General features: G+C 38.5%; 1 protein-coding gene across 5 annotated transcripts in view; it reads left to right on the forward strand.

Moving 5' to 3' along the window:
- The window catches only part of PLCB4 (phospholipase C beta 4), a 208890-nt gene that overhangs the window by 115221 nt on the left and 74911 nt on the right, over positions 1-18758 (forward strand). For all 5 annotated transcript variants that reach the window (XM_087775128.1, XM_087775126.1, XM_087775127.1 and 2 more), the window contains 6 exons: positions 2074-2174; positions 5729-5809; positions 6115-6174; positions 7520-7663; positions 16977-17056; positions 17629-17682. In XM_087775128.1, coding sequence (XP_087631254.1) covers positions 2091-2174; positions 5729-5809; positions 6115-6174; positions 7520-7663; positions 16977-17056; positions 17629-17682 — 503 coding nt within the window. In that variant the 5' untranslated portion in view covers positions 2074-2090. The remainder of the gene's footprint in view (positions 1-2073; positions 2175-5728; positions 5810-6114; positions 6175-7519; positions 7664-16976; positions 17057-17628; positions 17683-18758) is intronic.

The following is an 18758-nucleotide window of genomic DNA, read 5'->3' on the forward strand; positions in this document are numbered from 1 at the left end:
CAGAGTGGTAAGAGCCAAATGCACCAGGCTGGAAAAAAGAAGAGGGGGCTTTTGATAAGATACTAAATGTAGCTGATCGCTTCTTGGCCCTAGTTCCTTGTCCTCTATTTTGTTCAAAGCATCTCTTCATCGGGGGGAAAAAAAGTAGAGATGAGGAGTCTTAAATATTGTTTAGCCTCTTTTTTTAATTGGAGAGTACAGATATGTTATTTCGAATTTTCATCCCATTTTCAACAAAATTGAACACTAATTGGTGAGAGAGAGAGAGAGAGAGAGATAAAACTGTCAAATTGTATTTTTGCTAGTTATGGAGAATGAGTTCATTTATCTCATTCCTAAGGCTTTGGAAATGTGATATGTATTTTTGGTATTCCTGTATCAATGACCAAAAAAGGGCAAAAGATAGAGATGGGCAGCATCCAAATGTATTTTGCATTTTTTTAGTATTAAGGATATTTTTTCGGTAGAAAACTATCAAAAGTAATTGTTCTAAAAGCCAGTGTTGGACAGAGTCTTTTAACCGTATCCTCTGGGTTCTTTTGTTCTTGTTTTTTTTCTTGTTAGAACCCTTTTAATATGAATGAAAACAAGACAGAGGAGGAGGATACTACAAAATTCTTAATTTTTTTTTTTTTTAAACACTTGCACCTGTTCTGGGTTTAAAGTTGAGTCAAAGTAGACCTTTCTGTCTAAGAACATTGTGGAACAATTGTTAACCTAATTGGTAATATTTTAGTCTGCTGTTCAGAGTTTTGGCATACAAAACCACTACAAAGATGGTTTGCATAGCATAGATTACACAGACGGTCATGCTCTCCCTTGAATTTTATGTCTGCTTTTTATTCTTCGCATTTAGACAAACCTTGCTTGGACCGGGTGCCTGCATTGTAACAGAGTAAGAGCTGTACTGGTTACGCTTAGCCCTGTATCGTGCAGCTAGAGACGGTCAATAGTAGATGAACGTCGTTAGTTGTCAGAGGAGGGCTAGGGCAAGCAGACAAGAACAGGGTAAGGCGGTGTTTGCCTGGGAGACAGGCGTGGGGTCAGATTATTGTGCCCGTGTGCTGTATTCATCCTCAGTAAACCGTTTCACAGAATGACTTGCTGACATCTGTGAGTCAGCCTTATCTTGCTGCTGCCAGGTGTATTCCCTCTCATGCAAGACTTTCTGGTCCAGCGTATAAAGGAATAACCAAGATACTTTGTGTCCTAGGTGGAATTAGTAAGCAGAAACAATGCAGATGCACTTTACTTCAGGTAAAGTGAACTTCAGTATTTCAGAGTATGTAGTTGGGACATTTGCTGGCGTAAAGCAGCATAACCTAGAAGGCACCAAGGTGTTGGAAAGGATACTGAATAATTTGGTAGCCTTTATTGTAAGGTCTGTTTGTTATGGCTTCTGTGTTATATTCTAAATTAAGTTTTGTTCACATTCCTAAACTTGCAGAAATGCACGATACTACTAGCTAATTTTATTTAATGCCCTATTCGCTAAACAGTGTTTTTCCCTATGAGTTTTGACCTATATATTATCCATATCTTAAGTTATGTATAAAATACCACTGAAAAATACCTAGGACTTTATTTAGTAGAAGTGGGTTTTGAAATACAAAACACAGAGGAAAAATATGGTTTGCCTATGTAGTATGCAATTTAGAATGTTAAGGGAAAAAAAAAAATCTGTCTGTGTAGGATCTGATGTTTTCCTCTAAAAAAGAAGCACTCGTGTTTATTACAGCTTGTGGTATCCTGTGTCACCTAAGGCTGTGTTAATCCCAGCCTCATTATACTCTAGAAGTGATGTAGCAGATATTTAAGCTAAAGCAATGTTACAGTGCAAGTATTTTTCCAAATAATTAATTTCAGACACCCATTTTAGAAGTATTTTTTATTTTAAAGTTATGAAACAGAAATACTCTTATGAGGAAAACTCTTGATTTGGAAATGCGCTGTGACTTTTTAATACTTTTGTGTGAAAAGAAGAGCTAAAAGTAACTTCTTTTTTCCTACTTAGACTTTGAAATACTCTTTTAAAAGACAGTAATTGAATTCTGCTTTTTCATTCCGTTTCAGGTTTTTCTTCTATAATCATGGCAAAACCTTATGAATTTAACTGGCAGAAGCCAGTTCCCTCTTTTATGCAAGATGGAGCTGTGTTTGATAGATATGAAGAGGTAAGAGGCCAGTTGCATTTCGTTTGCTCTTCTCTTTTAAATATGTAGATGTTACAGAATATTTCATATTTTGCTTTCATTGTACACAAATAAACATTCAAATAACTCCAGAAATGTGTGTGGGGAGGAAATACCAACACACTTCATTCCTACACAGATTTTTGCTTTTAAAAGAAATAACTTAAATATATTTAATCCCTCTGATTTGAAATAAACCCTGAGCAAGAGAAAGGGAGATTTGGATCAAAATATCTGTAATGTGCATAAAGCGCTCATCTTTGCAGATCCATAGAGCATATTACTGAACAAAGTGCATCCTTCCATTTTTTGTATATCTATAAAATAGGGAGGGGGAGGAGTGTGTCATCTTTTAATATATAAACTGGGGACCTGTATCTCACAAAGGAAAATAAGAGAACACAAAACATTTATATTCTGATTCAAATGCATCATTTCAGATCTGGAGTGGTTTTATCTCCTTTAGAAAATCAACCTATACTCTATATGAAATATGATTACTATGATCCTGCTTTCAGCTGTGCTTTAATCCAAATCTATTAAAGGAATGCAAAACAGGACATTTTACACAGACAGCCAAAATGAAGTGCTGAGACATTTGCCTTATACTCAGCATTGATATGCCTGTGAGAATAATTTTATCAGGGTCTATTTTTAATCTTGTTTGGACAGGAAACCTCTAAAAGTTGAAGGTATCTCAGTAAGTGCCTGCAGGGATATTAGTATTTTCCTCTTACCTTTTGAAATATAAGTAAAAGTTATTTTTTATCATGAGGACTGCCAAGACAGGGATAGTTGTTTTACCCTGTATTTTCAGTTTTGGGGACAGATAAACTAAGAGGATACTAGCGGACATTTGAATTCCTTAGAAAGGAAGTTCATAAAAGCTTTCTTTTTCTTCAGCAAATACTGCTCCAGAAACATTAAAAGGCTTTCACTTAGGTAACTAACTGTATATTTTATCTGCAATTTTACAGGAATCATCAAGGCTGTAAAAAACAAAAACAAAACCAAAAAACCACCAACAAAAAAAACCCCAGTGACTCAGAAGTTAAAATCTGTAGCCTGTAAACAGTGAGCCCTTGATGGTTTGGTGGTTTGATATGATCAGATTTATGATATACATAGGCTATTATTTAATTGTGTTGTGGCAGGAACTAGGTAGCCTACCCAAGCGAGAGACTATTGTTTTAGGAATGCTATGCAAGCATAGTAAGATTCAATCTCTATACTATAGAGATAATAGATTTCTTGAAATTTTCAAGAAAAGTGTTTCAGATCCAGGCTTCTAATTTTCATGGAAATTCTGTGCTTAATTCCCCACCCTAACAGAAAGGTCACATTGGGAAAAGAGAAATGGTTAAGTGAACTAAGGTCCTACAGCAGGGCAGTGCAGAACTGGGGCTCAGGAACCCTGGTACAGGGTCTGGGTGACCGAACAGCTTTAGTACAGAATGAGAGATCTTTTATGTGCCCAAGTTTCACTGAGTGGCTAGAAAAATTTGGGTCATTGTCATGTGGAGCAGTGTCTTGATCCATCTTTTGCTGATAGATGAGTCCCTTAACCAGAAAGATTACAAAATTATGCAGAAGTCCCAGTCTAGAACAGGGTTATCTCAGCAGAATATGGGAAATAAATCAGACATGATTAGGAGTCTCACTGGTCATGTTGCATCTGCATGGTCTGATGGCAGGTGCTTTTTTTTAATCATACAAGAAGACAAATTGCAGAAAAAGTAATTTGATGAATAGAGTCAAGGCTAGGGTGGAACATTAACATGAGTGCAGTTTACATAGACGCCTTTGTGAAAACAACATTGTTGGTATATCAAGAGCTTTTTGATAGATGGGGGCACAATAAATGGCAAAAAACTGCCTACCTTTTATCGTATGAGTAATCTTTCTGGGAAATGCAAGAGACTCTCATTTCGATTGGTACCTAGCTGCATTTTTATATGAAACAGGACTCCAAGGGCTGAAAAGTAGTAAACCTGTGGTGTCTGGCAAGTAGGTGTCACGAGGGATGAGTGCTAGGGTGAAGGCAGGAAAATAGAAGTTAGAGCGGAGAAAGATGGGCAGAGCAGTGCGTGCTGGAAACTCATGCATACCGGTGTTGGCTCAGACTGAGCTGCAGCACCTTTATACTTTCTGTCTCAGCTCCCCTGCCTGTAAAATTAACATAATTGTTTGCTGCTTGGATGGTAAACTGCAGTGTGTCAGTCCTTAAAACCTGTAAATCTGGTTTGAGGACCTAAAATGTTGTCCAGAAGTGGTAGGCACCATTCAATAATTAACGTGTCCAGGGAAAAGGAGCAATTATCCCAAACACAATGTATCCCCTTTGGCTGTGCCCATCTAGGAGGGCTCAAGGACATTACCCAGCTGTGGATCCAGGAACTTGCTTGACTTCATGCCCAGTGTCAAGTCAGAATAAGACCTGACTGGAATGTTACTGTTCCTTAGCCCACCCGATGCCCTTGTTCCATGGCAGAAGCCAAAAAGGCACCTGTGGCTGCCCCAGATGTCCTGCATCCCGGGTTGGGCTGGGGGCCTGCCTCAGAGTAACCCAGTGAGAGCAAACTGTCCTGGATAGACTTACTGATTTAAAAGCATGCTCCATGGATTGAGGCCATGGGAGTTTTTACCTTGTTTTGTTACCTAAATTCAAATTGTCCTGTATGCAAGACCTTTTGCTCTGAAAACAGCTGTGTAAATTCATGCACTTGCTGCCCTTGCTATGTGCACAGGAGTGGACGTGGCATTTCAGAAAGGTACCTCAGTCTTTAACACAGAACAAAGCACTGATCTCTGAAACGATAAGCAGTGCTGTAGCCTGCACACATGCTTGTTGGTTTTCAATTAAGGAAGTCAGGAAGTCCTGGATCCTTTTTTTTTTTTTCTTTAAAAAGTGATTGATTCTGCACAGTGTTATCCTGCATTTTAGCTTAATTTATGATGCGTTAATTGAGGCTAGAGGTGTGTGGAGGAAATTTCTTTTTTAATTCAGCTAATCTGATTTTTTGCCTTGCCTAGTGTCTTCGGTGTATACCATTCTTTCTTGTTTTCTCTACAAATCAATATCTTTCAAACTCTGCTTGCCAGATACTCTGGCTACAAAATGCTCGTGGCATGCATACTGTCATAGTCTAACAGAAAAAATGCTTCCCAAATTCTGATTGTTAAAATGAAATGTGGTCATTTGATCCTGAAAGTAGTATTGGCAAATTACATATTTTTAACCTTTACGTAGTTTGAAGCATTTATTTTTCAATAATTTTTTGAAGTTCCATTTAAAGGTTTTGATTAGGTAAGAATTACTGCTTTTACTAAACAGTACAAATCTTCATAGATGCAAAAAAAATAGGAAAATATTAATTAAGTGCATCCCGATGTCTCAAATGGCAGCAAAAAGGCAAATCATTAAAAATGATCATTTTTTAAAAGCCTGCCTTCTCTCTTTTCTTTTTGAACAATAAATAAATCTATGGCATTTGTCAAACTGACTAAAATAATGGTCTGTATTTTCTTTTCTATAGGAATCTTTTGTCTTTGAAAGCAACTGTCTCTTCCAAGTGGATGAATTTGGCTTTTTTCTGAGCTGGAAAAGTGAAGGAAAGGTATATTACAATTATGTGAGGAATATATATTAGATACTATTGCACTTGGTTTATATTCTGGCTAGTTTTTAAAAAGCTAAAATACTGTGTTAGTTTATTTACAAAACTAGCCTTAGCCCTATTCTTTTACAATTGACAGAAGTGAAGTATTTAAGGGGGAATTAACTGAAATAAAAAGGAAATAGACTGTCTAGTGTTAATTAACAGTGTTTGCAAATAAGATTCATTGTTTATTTTTGCTGCAGTTCCTAATGGAGCCATATGTCAACAGACCTTTGAACTTCTACCTTTTTTTGCCGTTTCAGGAAGGACAGGTATTGGAATGCTCCCTAATCAACAGTGTTCGTTTTGGAGCCGTACCAAAGGTACTCTGTAGTTAGTTTATACTCTTCATCATTTAAACAGAGAATATTTAAACTGAAGATGAAATGCAGGATGAAGTTAATTTCTTCTAAAAATATCAGCAGCACAGCTTTTATTTTGTAATCACAGTCTAAAATTTTAATTTTTAAAGTCAAGTAATTTGGTGTGATTGCAGTGGGAAGGTTCTGTCATCTGGTCTTTCTGATGTAGTACAGTGCTCAGCTTTCAGGATGCCATGAAAGCTGAACAACAGACATTAAGAGCATGTATCAGGAGTTTTTAATTATTTTTGTAACAGTGTATTGTGATACTTGTTTTGGGGATCAGGAAAAAAATGTTTCATATTCCAAATTTTGTTCCTATCTGTTTAAAATTTGTTGTTTCTTGCTCCATTGACATAAAATGTAGAAAGTTTTGTTTGTATCCCTCTTTATACAGTGCGATGGTCAGAGAGGGCAGCTGGTCACTGTCTGCCATTTTGAAGAATATCAACAGAAGTACTAGCTAGGAGTTCTGGAGAGACTCAAAACTTTGGAAATATTTTCAGTGGTATTCTTCAGAAGGGATACATAGAATTTTCTGAAGCGAATTCTGGGCCTCACTCCTCCAGGCCTTTAGTTTAGATTTGTTGTGAAGCAAGGTACCTGTTAACACCTCTGCATTTCCACTTTCATGTGTTAAGTGTTTCTGTGTTAACTGTAACAGATAACTATCTCTTAGTAGTTCTCTTGGGAATCCATAGACTAAAATCTTTTCCCCATTGAGAAGGGGCATGAGAAGTGGTGGTGCAGACAACCCCATGCTTCATGTGCTGACAACCATACCAATATTCTTCAGACTTCACCTCTGTCTTTACATAGGTAACTTGCTCTTTATGCCCATTAAATCTATTGCCCTTGACCCTCAGCAGAGATACCAGCTTGTGCGACGTGTCGTTAAGACACAGCCAAAAAGTCACACAGATCATAATTATATAATTATAACTATCATCTTAACTAGATGGGAATAATTTACTCAGAGATTAATACTGTTCCTCTATTTCCAGTCCTTGGAGTGATTAATTTTTCTTTTTCATGATGAAAATACATGTAATTTCTAATTTAGCTTTCTAAAATATATTTAAAATACTTCATTTACTTCTGAGTTCTCACAATTGTGTTCCCAATTGTTAGAATATATTGTTTTTCAGGTTTACACACAGTAATTCCAAGTGAGAGCACTCATTTAAGATGATTGGCAAAGGTTTAAAGGTGTTGATGTAAATGGAGATGGAAATGCATCTCTACTATAGTGCATTGCATAAGAAAAGTATTGCAAATGTAACAAGTTATTTATTCTGTTTAACAGGATCCCAAAATACTAACTGCGCTTGAGGCTGTTGGAAAATCAGAAAATGAGTTGGAAGGACGAATAGTGTGTGTTTGCAGTGGCACAGATCTGGTGAACATCAGCTTCACTTTCATGGTAGCGGAAAACACGGAAATAGCCAAGGTATTTCACAATTAAACAGTGTGTGGGGGTTGAAAAAAAAAAAAAAAAAAAAAAAAAAAAAAAAAAAAGAGCTCCTCAGCAGTATTCAGTTGTTCTTCCTGAGTAAGTCAGGCTGCTTGGCTGACTGAAATACCTGTTTTAATGTCTGCTGCCACGCTCTACAAAAGGACAGCAAACATCTGTTTGGAGCATTCTGTAACACGTCTGCGTGCCACGGTGAAAGGAAATAGGGACTTTATCAGCCTCTGCGTGCACGGTGATTTATCAGAAGTAGACACTGAGACCATTAAATATAGGACATGGCATTCCCTCAGTCGTTGAGTACCTCTGTGTGGGGCTTGTACAGCAGACTATGTGACGATCATGCAGTGGATCTGTAACACACAGGGATACTGAAGGGAAGTGCAATTACTTTCGTTTTCCTGGTGGGTGTTGCTCAGCCCTCCAAAATTTTGTTCAGCGATAACCTAATTGTATTGTGTGGTTCATATTATTTGAAACGACAAAAGCAGGAAAGAAAATTCTCTACAGTTAAGGGGATTCCAGTGTACCCAGGTTCTTTTCTGTTTCCCATTGACATGGAATGGTTTTAAGAAAACAATGGTGCTTTTTTTACACGTCATCTTTCCTGAGAGTTTAAGATTGCAGTACACAATGCAAGTTCTGTGGCTCCACCAAAGCCTGGTACTCGATCTATCTGCTGTAAACTGCTCTGAGAAACGTGATCCAGAGTACTGATAGTATGCTACTAGCTTTGATCCAGAGACTCAAGGGATTTTAAAAATACACATTTTTTGCTTTGCTGATTGTATGTACTTACGGTATATTATAATCTGTTTTGCCTGTGAGATAAACACTGAATAGTGATCAGTAACACACACCTGCTAAATCCCCTCCTTTAAAACTGAGTATCTCTTTGCTGAATGCAGCATCACTAAATCCCTTGGCAGACCTGGTTGATTTTTCATTGCTTTGGATCCATACCTCTTTAAACACTGGCAGTACTGAGTAAACTCCATGATAGGAGAAATACTTGTGTAACTTACATGGGTACACTAAATTGATTTTACTGTGTGTATTTTCAGCAGGCTTTCAGGGAAATAACATGCCACAGTTATGTTTTGAAAACATTTAAGAAGCAAAGAAAAGGAGATGCTGGCAGCATTCACTTTTATACTTAACCCAACAGTGTCTCTGATTTATTCTGAAAACAGAAAGTTGGAATTAAGTTTCTTAGCCACCTTAGATCTCAGTAAACTGTATTAGACTAGACTAATTGGTTTCTGAGGAGCATGTTGGCCAGTTACATAGACTGTCTCAACAGGTGAGCTAATTATACTGTCTAAAAGATCTACTGCTTCATTAACCGCCAAGAGGCTTACCAAAAATAGTGTGTCATGCTGCAGTCAGCTTGTGGGTGGGTGCTGAGAGGCCCATAAATGTGAGTGTCCTGCATTTGGGAGTCTTTCCACCAAAATATATATCCAGAACTTGTCAACAGTGGAGATCCACCTGATCTGATATGTTTGAGGCACAAGGGAGAGGGTAAAGTAGATCAAGCCAAAACCAATGTAGAGCTTTCTAAGTTGCCTTTGCCGGGTTTATGGGCATATGGGAAGTCATTTGGTCTGTACTGTATTGGCTTTTCCTATATGGTAAGTACATCAACTTGCTACTATACTTCTGTGCTAAAATAAAATTTTCTAGGAGTTATCTGCACATAGAGCTGTTCCTGCTTAATTTTCCCTGTTTTGTTCATGAGAAGACATCTTTCTTCTCAGACATAGTAAATCTCCTCTAGAAGAAGAGAATCTTTTTGTGTGGCATTAATTAGCTATGCAGCTACTAACTGCAGTTTAAAATAGGCCTTGATTTAATCCACGTTCAAAAGTAAGCCCCCCTTGGGAAATGACAGAGGCAAGAGTCTGGAGGAAAAGGGGCAATGGTTGTAGCTTAAGCAACCCAGATATGTGTCAGGGATGCATCTGCAGTGGTTTCTGCTGTTTTCCCCTGTTGCCGTGAGGAAGGTGAGCATTACTTGCTGTATATCTTCTGTCCCTTCCTCGGATAAACCAAAGTCAGGATTGGTTGGCACCTGATTGGGACCCTTTAAAACAAGGGAATTTAGTGACAGATCCCAATACAAAAGCCCAGAAGGAGGGCAAAAAGGTATTGTGCTTCTGTAGATAATAATTTACAAATGGAAAAGAAGTAATTGTTACTCACTGAAGGCTGGGTTATAATGGAGCTGAGTAACCATGACAAAGAAGAAAATCAGTGCAAGTTCCTGGCTTCTTCAGAGTACCCATGTAAGGAGTGGTATCAGTGGGAAGCAGATTCTGCCAGGTCCCATAGGACAGGGTGGCAGAGTGTGGGGGCAGTCCCTTAGGGATGCCCCAACTGTGGCTGGTGGGCATGCACAGAGCTGCTGCCTGCTGTGGGCAGGGGCGAACCCTCCCCTCCAGGCAGGGCTCGGCACAGGCTGTCCGTCGTATTCTGTCATCATCTCTGCGCTGGGGCAGCCCCACGTTCCTCTGCATCTTGTGGTGATGTGCTCAGCAGGTCTGGCCAAGTCATCACTGAGCTCCAAGTATAGTTATTCCAACAACAAGAGTGTGTTTATTATCTCTCGACTTGTCTCCAAGCTCCAACTCTGGTATTTACATTCTATCTACTTAAATTTTATTGGTGTTTTCAGCTGAGAAATTGGTTTTCATTTCCACTCTTAAAACAAAACAACCACAAAATAGGGTGTAGTGTCTCTGATTGCAAGCAGCTGTCAAGGTTCACTCCTAAAGCAACTCCACTGTGGTAGTAGAGAGTGACTGTAAAAGGTGGAATTTAAAATCTAATGTTTGGAATTCTGATTAAATCAGGTTATATAAATTAGTGTGAGCTAAAATTAAAGCGCACACACGCACATATACTAGAGGTGTGAGCGCATGTGTGTATTTTTCTTTTTTCCTTCCCAGATGGACGTTCTGTGACCTAGTAATCTGATAATCTGCTTTCCTCAATCTAGGGCATTTGAAAAGGCCATTGAGTATTTGGGGGCAAATTTCCTTTAGTGGAGAAGCGATGTAGTGCTGCTGTGAGGCCTTAGTGCGTGGCATGTAGGCTGCCTATCCAAAGCTCTGGCATAAGTCCAATAAAGCAGTTGTAGTTCAGCAACGCAAAATCTGGACTTCTTGTCATCTTTGCTTATCCACTTTGGCAATGCCTTAAGGAGTTCAACTTAAAAGATTAACCTAAGTCATGTCAGCTCTTTTTAGTCTTTAATATTACTGCATACCAGGGGTAAATTTGTCCTGACAGCTGTTCTTTCCCAGATCCAGCTGTGTTGTTGGGAAGGACCATCTCTCCAGCTGATAGTTTCTGCCCTTCTGCCAGAAAGTACTGTTCCCGCTGCCCTGCTGGCAGAGGACTTTATGTGAACTTTATTAGGGGTGAACACTCCAAATTCACTTCAAGGAAGAGCCATAGGGTTAAGCTCACATCGCTTATTTACGGGCAGAGCTCACACCGGTGTTCAAGATACCCTGATGCACGCCATTCCACTGACAGTAGGTAGGGATGGGAGCAGCCACGGGGGAGACAGGGTGAGAAGGAGAGCGGAGTAACATTTTATACTGGCATAGCTGGATTTGATAGAAAATAGATATTTTCTTCAGGTGTGTTACTCAGTGAGACAGTGAATCACACATTAATGGCTAACCTGTGAGGCACCAGAATGAATAGCACGTGCTGAATTGCTTTATTACTCATATGCTGACAAACAACTTAAAGGTAAAATGTAAGCTTTATCATACAGTTCATAATATGACATTGAAGATGACTGCAGTTGAAAGCATTTCATTTTGACATTCTTAAACTTCTCAGCTTTTCAATTGGAAGAGTATTTTTCAATTTTAAATCTATTTCAGTTTGTTTAAAGTAGTTAAATGGACCACCATGTTTTTGGTAAGATGAAGCACTCCAGGCTGATCGTTTTTGTTGCTGTTTCTACTATATGGCTCTTTTTGACTTACAGAAAAGTTCTGTTTCAGTTGACCCTGATTTTTTTTTTTTCCATGAAACAAGCTATTAATTATTTGCCCAAATCAGATTGCTAGGAGGGCAGCTAGAAGGTAGCAGAAGATTCCAACAGGAATATCCCACAGTCACATTACAGAAAAGTTCTGTTTTACCATAGCTTTGGTTTGTTCTGATGTTTCAAAGCAAAACTTCCCAAGAAACCTGCAGAACATACGTGAACAGAACTACAGTCAACTGCTGTTCGCTGTGTCCCATTATGGTAGTACGTTGCTTATGTCTCATAACCTACATAATAAACATTTCTAAACTATGACTGTATTAAACATATGACCGCTGCTTTCGTGTTCAGGTAGCCCTGTGGCAAGTATGTAATACCATGTTCCCTAGAGAAATCTTCATATCCTAGCCGGTCTGCAGTTAAGCGTCTGTGATTTCAATGTGCTTGCTTTTCTGCTTTTTTGTGTTCTTTCTTGGCTATGCCACCTGGAGTTATCAGTAAATTGAAAACTTCAGCCCTGGTTCTCCGTAGCCAGGAGGTCGATTTCACTGTGTAAAGCTCCACTGTGTTTGTCTTAGTCTGTATACAAAAGTAGCCAAGGTGAGTTTTCCAGCTGCTTTCGGAGTAGACCCCTCCAATGCTGGAAAAGTCATTCCGGGATGGAAAGCTTTGTTGAAGGGTGGAAGCAGTCTGGACACATCAGGCAGCTCCCAATAGAGAGTGTTTGTGTGAGCATCAGCTTTCCAGATGAAATACTTGAAAGTCGGAAGAGACCCTTTTATCTTCGTAACAGAACTTTCACAGCAATATCCTGCAAGTCTGTGCTGCAGTTGGTCAGGTAGGGGATAAGTTTTATGCCATCACTAGTCTAGTCTCCTTGCTTTTGCTGTCTCATACGTTAGAGATATGGTAATTTTCATAGAACAGAAATTACTTTTGCATTGAGAGAAGAGGGACATCTACTGGTCACAGCATCGCTGAATGAGGGCAAAGTACCAGGGAATGCTGCCAGGCCGTGCCTGTCTTGGTAAGAGTTGGGAAAGATGGTTCTATTCTCCGCGGGTTTCCTGAACCTTCAAGCTATCAAGCCCTTGACTCTGACAGCCAGTCACAGGCACTGAATACCAAAATCAGACGGCAATGCCTCCTTGCCTCCCCAGCGTCCCCGATGCTTGAATTAAGTAGAGTGAACTGTGGAGAGGCTGCACTGAAAAAGTGAAGGTAAAATCATCTCAAGAGGTCTGGATAATAGTGACCTCATCTATAAATAAGCCATGGATGACCTTATCTAGAATTTCATCAGCTGTAGGTTACAGTGGTTTTTTAGCCTTTCATAATTTTTGTCCTTTTTAACCCTCCTAAATGAGAGGTTGATGGCTAAAAGAGAGCTGAGAGGTCAAACTTATCTGTGCACCCTGCCACTGCTGCCTGTGTTTCATCGATGAACCCCAGCTAACGCAAAGTCACTGAGTGCCTCGGAAGCGTTTGAGTACTACAGCAAAAACTGAGGGAGTGCTTCTTCAATCAATTTTTCTTACGCCTTCTCCTTATAGAGATATTCGATGATGTTGGACCTTGTTAGAGAAAAACAACAGTCTGCTTATTCCAGCTTGCAGTGTACTTAGATTTTGGCCTGTTGTGTCAGCCTAAGGACTTGTCTTAGTTTTTGTTTCTTTTCATGGTGGTTGTTTCTCTAGGATTAGATAGCAGGGCCCAGATTCCTCGTTTTTATGAATCTGGAATAATTCTTGGTATATAGAGAGCCATTCGGGAGTTACATTGACAGATGAAAGGTACTGAGCCGTATTTTGAAAATCGGAAAATATTTAGCACTAGCATCGGTAAGAATCAAATGTATCCTGTATTTCTATCAAAAACATTTTGTAACTCTACTTTCTGTAAGACCCAAGCGAAGTCTTTCCCATCTACCTCATTTCAGAATTTCATCTCGTTATAGGATTTTCCTTTTCTGGAGAGGTAGTGATTTGGAAATGCTGAGCACGAAAGAAGAGAATTGAGGATCTTTGTCCCTGTTTACTTACACAGGTTTACAGGTCTTTCAGCTTTGTCTGTAAAATAAGGAGTGCTGTCATAGCATACAAGCAAGGCTGCTGCTATATTCTTCGTAGCATGTTAGCTGAGAAAAATCTGAGCTTTTCTTTCATCCCTCCCACAAGGTCATCAGACAAGCGTACATTAAATCTGGGAATGGTTTGTTGTCGAGAAAGCAAAATATTGCCAGTTTGACATTTGTCAGAGTATTCAGGCTTTGGATATTTTGTGAATATCTGTGCACTGGATCACAGTGCCTTAAAAGTGATTATGAAGATAGTTGTTATTTGGAGACTGCTCTGGCTCAGAAGGACAAAGAGTTTGAATGTGTTGCTCTGAGCCTGTATATTAATCTATGGATGAGGAAATTTTTTCATCTTGTGCCATTTTGCTTCTATATAGCATGTTCATGATCCAGAAGCATTTTTTTTTCCCTCAGCTCTCTTATTCCAAGTTAATTTGGGGCCAGCTGGTAACTGTGGGGAGTATCTGATGAAAGGCTCCAGAAACTGCTTTAGCCCCAAACTGAAGTGCAAGCAGCCAGATGCTACATTGTAGTGCAGCTGTGTGGTGCGGAACAGACAGGCAAACATGTCTCTGGAACTGCCGTGCCTTGCCCAGGGGACATGATGCCAATGTAAAGATGATTCATAGATGGACAGAGACTCTTAGGTTACTCTCTTGCTTGGTGCCAGCAGAGATGTGATGTTTTTGTGGCTTATCAGTGTTTGGCTCTACTTCTTTTCTCTTCTGGTGTAAGAGAATGCAGTTCCTGATTTGGCATCTCTATCAGGAAAGGGCATTATCATTGAACAAAGATTAGGGAGCCCTCTAAAATGGGAATCATCAGGACAATTCCTGCAAAGAAATTACTTGGTAAGTGGTTAGCGTATTGATTTCTCTCTATACTTGTTTTTTTTTCTAGCAGTGTTCCTTTTTGGCAGCTGTTCTTGATGTACAGAAGTAACTTCAGAACAGAGTGCTGGGTAACCTTACTTTTAAATGTTAGATTTTGTTATATCTGGTGTAGTTGCAATCCATTGCCTTCAAATCAGAATGGATCTCTGCGTGTTTCTTTCCTATTGACATTACGAGTACTGCAGCAATGGCATTTTTTAGCAGAAAAAAAAAATGGGAGTTTTGAAAGACTGAACGTGCATTTTGCATAATTTAATTTTGCAAGGGTTTTTCGTTTGCAGTGCATATGGCATTTCACTTTATGGGTCAGTGTTGAAAGGTTGAGGAGCTTTTAAGGGACTACAGACTAATCCAGATCATATGAGGATAAATTTTTGTATAGCTCTAACAGTGTTAATGCAGCAGTAATGTTACATTTTACTGTTTAAAAACCAAAACCAAACAAACCCCAAACAACCCCAAACATAGATAATTGGTGATAGCTGAATGATGATAGTTGGATTTTTGACAGTTCTAGGAGATTGAAATACACGTAAGACTTATTCAGGCATTTGTCCTGAAATTATCACAAGTGCTATTCCTGTATCAGCTTAGGTGAGGGAACATTTGTAGGAAAAGGTAAGTATTCCCTAAGTCTATCAATGGCTTCCAGTTATATCAATTCCAATAAATAATATTATCTCTCCCCATGAACCTTGCTTTCTTTATATCCCTAGACAGGACATCCATACTATGACTACTACATCATCTTATTCATGCAGTTGGGAAAAGAGAAACGGGAGGGCAGACTGTTACTGGTGGGTTGCTTTCAAGCACAAAAACTCACCTGAGAAACCCCCAAATGCTAGCTTTTCTCATAAGTCAGACTTCTGTTTTCAAATAATTCTCAGATACACACTTACTCTATTTGTATGCGTATTTTATACAGTATTTCTTAAAAAGGATAATTTGAAAAGGAATATTTAAATATTAATAAATGTCATAATAAATCGCTACTTTTCCTAAAGCAAAATAGATTTATAAGTTACATTTTAAGGGAGTCTGATTAACAATTTCTTGTTTAAATAGAAGGTTGTGATGTGCTTGTAATGTGTCATGAGTACAAGGGTCTGCTTAAGTGTGTTTATCTGCTGAATTGACACCTTTGACCTTGTTTTAGCCCATAGGGATTTACTGCCTGCAGTTTACAACATGCCATTTTCCAAAGACGTTAGTATTCCGCCTATAAAAATGATGATTTTTTTTCATCTGTTTTGCAGATGTACAGCACTCATTCATTAAAAGAAAAATGTACTCATCTGCATCTCTTTATAAGTGTCAAATTCTGGATCCTACCCAAGTCAGTTCAAGCTGCATGCACAGAATTTGGCCAGAAGCAAGAAGCTTCTTTTATTCATAAGGTTAATGTTAAGCAGTGGACCAAATCCCATCTCAGTTCCACCAGTGTAAATTATCTGTTAGGTTATCCTAGTATTATAATAGTATAATTGAGATCGAACTTGGCTTGTAGCGCTGTCATTTTTTCTCTTCCTGTAGCTTTGTCCTGCCAGGGTTCTTGCTGAAATCAATGAGTGTTCATGTTAGGACTTAATCCTTAAGCTTCTTCTATACAGTACTGCAAAGTCTAGGTACAAGCTATAGTAGAAAACCATATCCACAAAAAGGAATTACATAAGTAAGTGCTGTAATGCTGCTGTTGGCTGAAAGTCATCCCACTGATTGCTGGAGTTTTGCTTTTTAAGGATGAAAGCAAGAAAGCAGGGAGGATTTGAATATGTAACAGGGTGTTAGATGAGGTCAGCGTCACAGAACAATTGTACCTCCCTGTGGTTTGCTCTAGCGTATTAATATTTTGTTTCATTCCTTTTTCTAAAACTGGACCAGTTAAATATGCCATCCCATATTGTATAATGTTGCTTAGTAATAGCTAATATTGCCATCCACAACTGAAAGGGAGGCATATGTTTATACAGGCTATGAATAGAAGGCTTAATAAATCAGTCAATGGACCGCTTGCCTTTGCTGGCAATAAACTGTTTTAATAGCGCCGCTTATGTTACATGTAGTACTTGGAAGAATGGAAAGCACAATCGCTTTGTTTAGTGAAGGATGAAATAGTAATGGGTAAAATGTGGCTGGACTTTTCCATGGCGTTACAGACTGTGAAGTGGGCAGTTTTTTTCCTCAACTCAGGTTGTTAACATTATCCATAGCTGCAAGGAAGAAGAAACTTCCCACAAGACAAACTTTCCTACTTTTTCCCTCTTCAGTTTTCCTAACTTGGTGTTTCTGTATTTTTGTGTTTTTCAGCAATGGGTAGAAGGGCTTGGATCCATCATACATAACTTTAGAGCTAACAATGTCAGTCCAATGACATGTCTTAAGAAACAGTAAGTCACTTTCTTTCCTCTTCTTTCTCCTTTATTTTTCTGTCCTTGTATTTTCCTTCTTGGAATTTAAAAAAAAAATATTTTGTTTTTCATAGTTCAACATTTGCAATCACAAAACAGTGTAATAAAGAAAATGGTGATAAATTAGTTTACAGTTTATCTTTCATTGTGACCAGAAGAGGTCTCAAGTCTCTATCTGGCACCTACCCAGGAGAAATTATAAGAGAATTTATAGCTGTTCATTCGATTTATTGATATTCTATGTTTTAATTATTTGTATGGTTTGTTCTTTCATTGATGCATATGCAGACAAAACCCCATAAGTCTCTTTTGTCTTCACGCTCGTGTTAATTGATGTACTGATTCTTTTGGGCTGCCTTCTTTTTGCCTTTACAGTTACAGAACTGCTCTGCCTCAAGCACTAAAAGGTTACAGAAAAATGTTTTTATTACAGAACAATTATTTGTTTGTACTCATTTCACAGACATGGCAATAATCTTAATCTAAATATATGTATCTAGATCCCAGTTTTAATAAATAGTATTTTAAAAATATTTCATTCTCAATTTCAGCTGGATGAAGCTGGCCTTTCTAACAAACACAAATGGGAAAATTCCAGTTAGGAGGTAAGCACAATTAGGAACTAAAGTTTTTATCAGGTACTGGTTGTATAATGTTAATAAAATTCTGTGGCTTAATAATGAAATATAATATTAATTTTATTACTAATACATATGTAAAATAAGTACAGAACTAGACATACTTAGCTGAGTTCCATACCTCCTTAGTAAACTAGGCAGGACTTCTTATCAGCCTAGTAATTTTTGTCTTACTCCATTGTAATGAAGATACGAGTGCTCGTAATTGTTTTCAAAGTCACTTAGAGCTAAGAGCATCAGTTTTCTCAGCTTAAAATTCCTCAAACTCTGGGATGGGTTTTTCAGTTGTAAGACTTCGTAACATACTTATCAAAAGAACCATAAAAACTTGCAGGCCAGTTAAGTAGAGGACAGAAAGGTACATTTTGAAATGTAGTTCCGTGTAAAAGAGACAGATACAGCTCTGCCAAAAATACTTTTGCTTTTATAGGAACCCCCAGGGCAATATTTGGTTTTCTGCACATGGTAAATGAATCATTGGGTTGGTTGTTGTCAGTAACAGAAAAGCTAGAACAGTGTATTTATTTCTGTACAGCTATTAACTATTACAAGTTACTGATTTTCAGTCCTCTCTGGCTAGGCAGTAATTCTCCCCCCTCCTGCTCTAGAAATTAATTCTTGCTGATACATTGAGCTTCTTTCCTCTTCATGCAGTACGTGAAAACCACACCTTTGGGGCATGCTGTTTTTTCATAAATAGAAACTCACAGATGGGAGCAAGAAGGAGGACTGTAAGATAAGCCTCACAGAACATTTTTTTCAAGGGAGAAAGAGAGGATTTTGCATCTATACAATCTGTAAAAAGACAAAGGGCCTGCCATGCTGCCTTCCAGGTTTCTGTAGTTTCATGACTCAAGTGACACCTTGACAGTGTTAAGGCTGCTTCAGTATATTAATCTTTCAACTTTCACATTGGCAAGCCCCTGTTTATTTCTCAAACTCAAACTAAACTGCCATGAGGCACCTTCTGTGCCAAAGTCCCATGAGGAATATCAACTGAAGGGTGAAGATGGGGTACAAGACTACAGGAGCAAATTCATTTT

The sequence above is a fragment of the Nipponia nippon genome, unplaced genomic scaffold (assembly GCF_047370975.1).
Source record: "Nipponia nippon isolate SJK-2023a ecotype South Korea unplaced genomic scaffold, ASM4737097v1 scaffold_4, whole genome shotgun sequence".
Classification (NCBI taxonomy): domain Eukaryota; kingdom Metazoa; phylum Chordata; class Aves; order Pelecaniformes; family Threskiornithidae; genus Nipponia; species Nipponia nippon.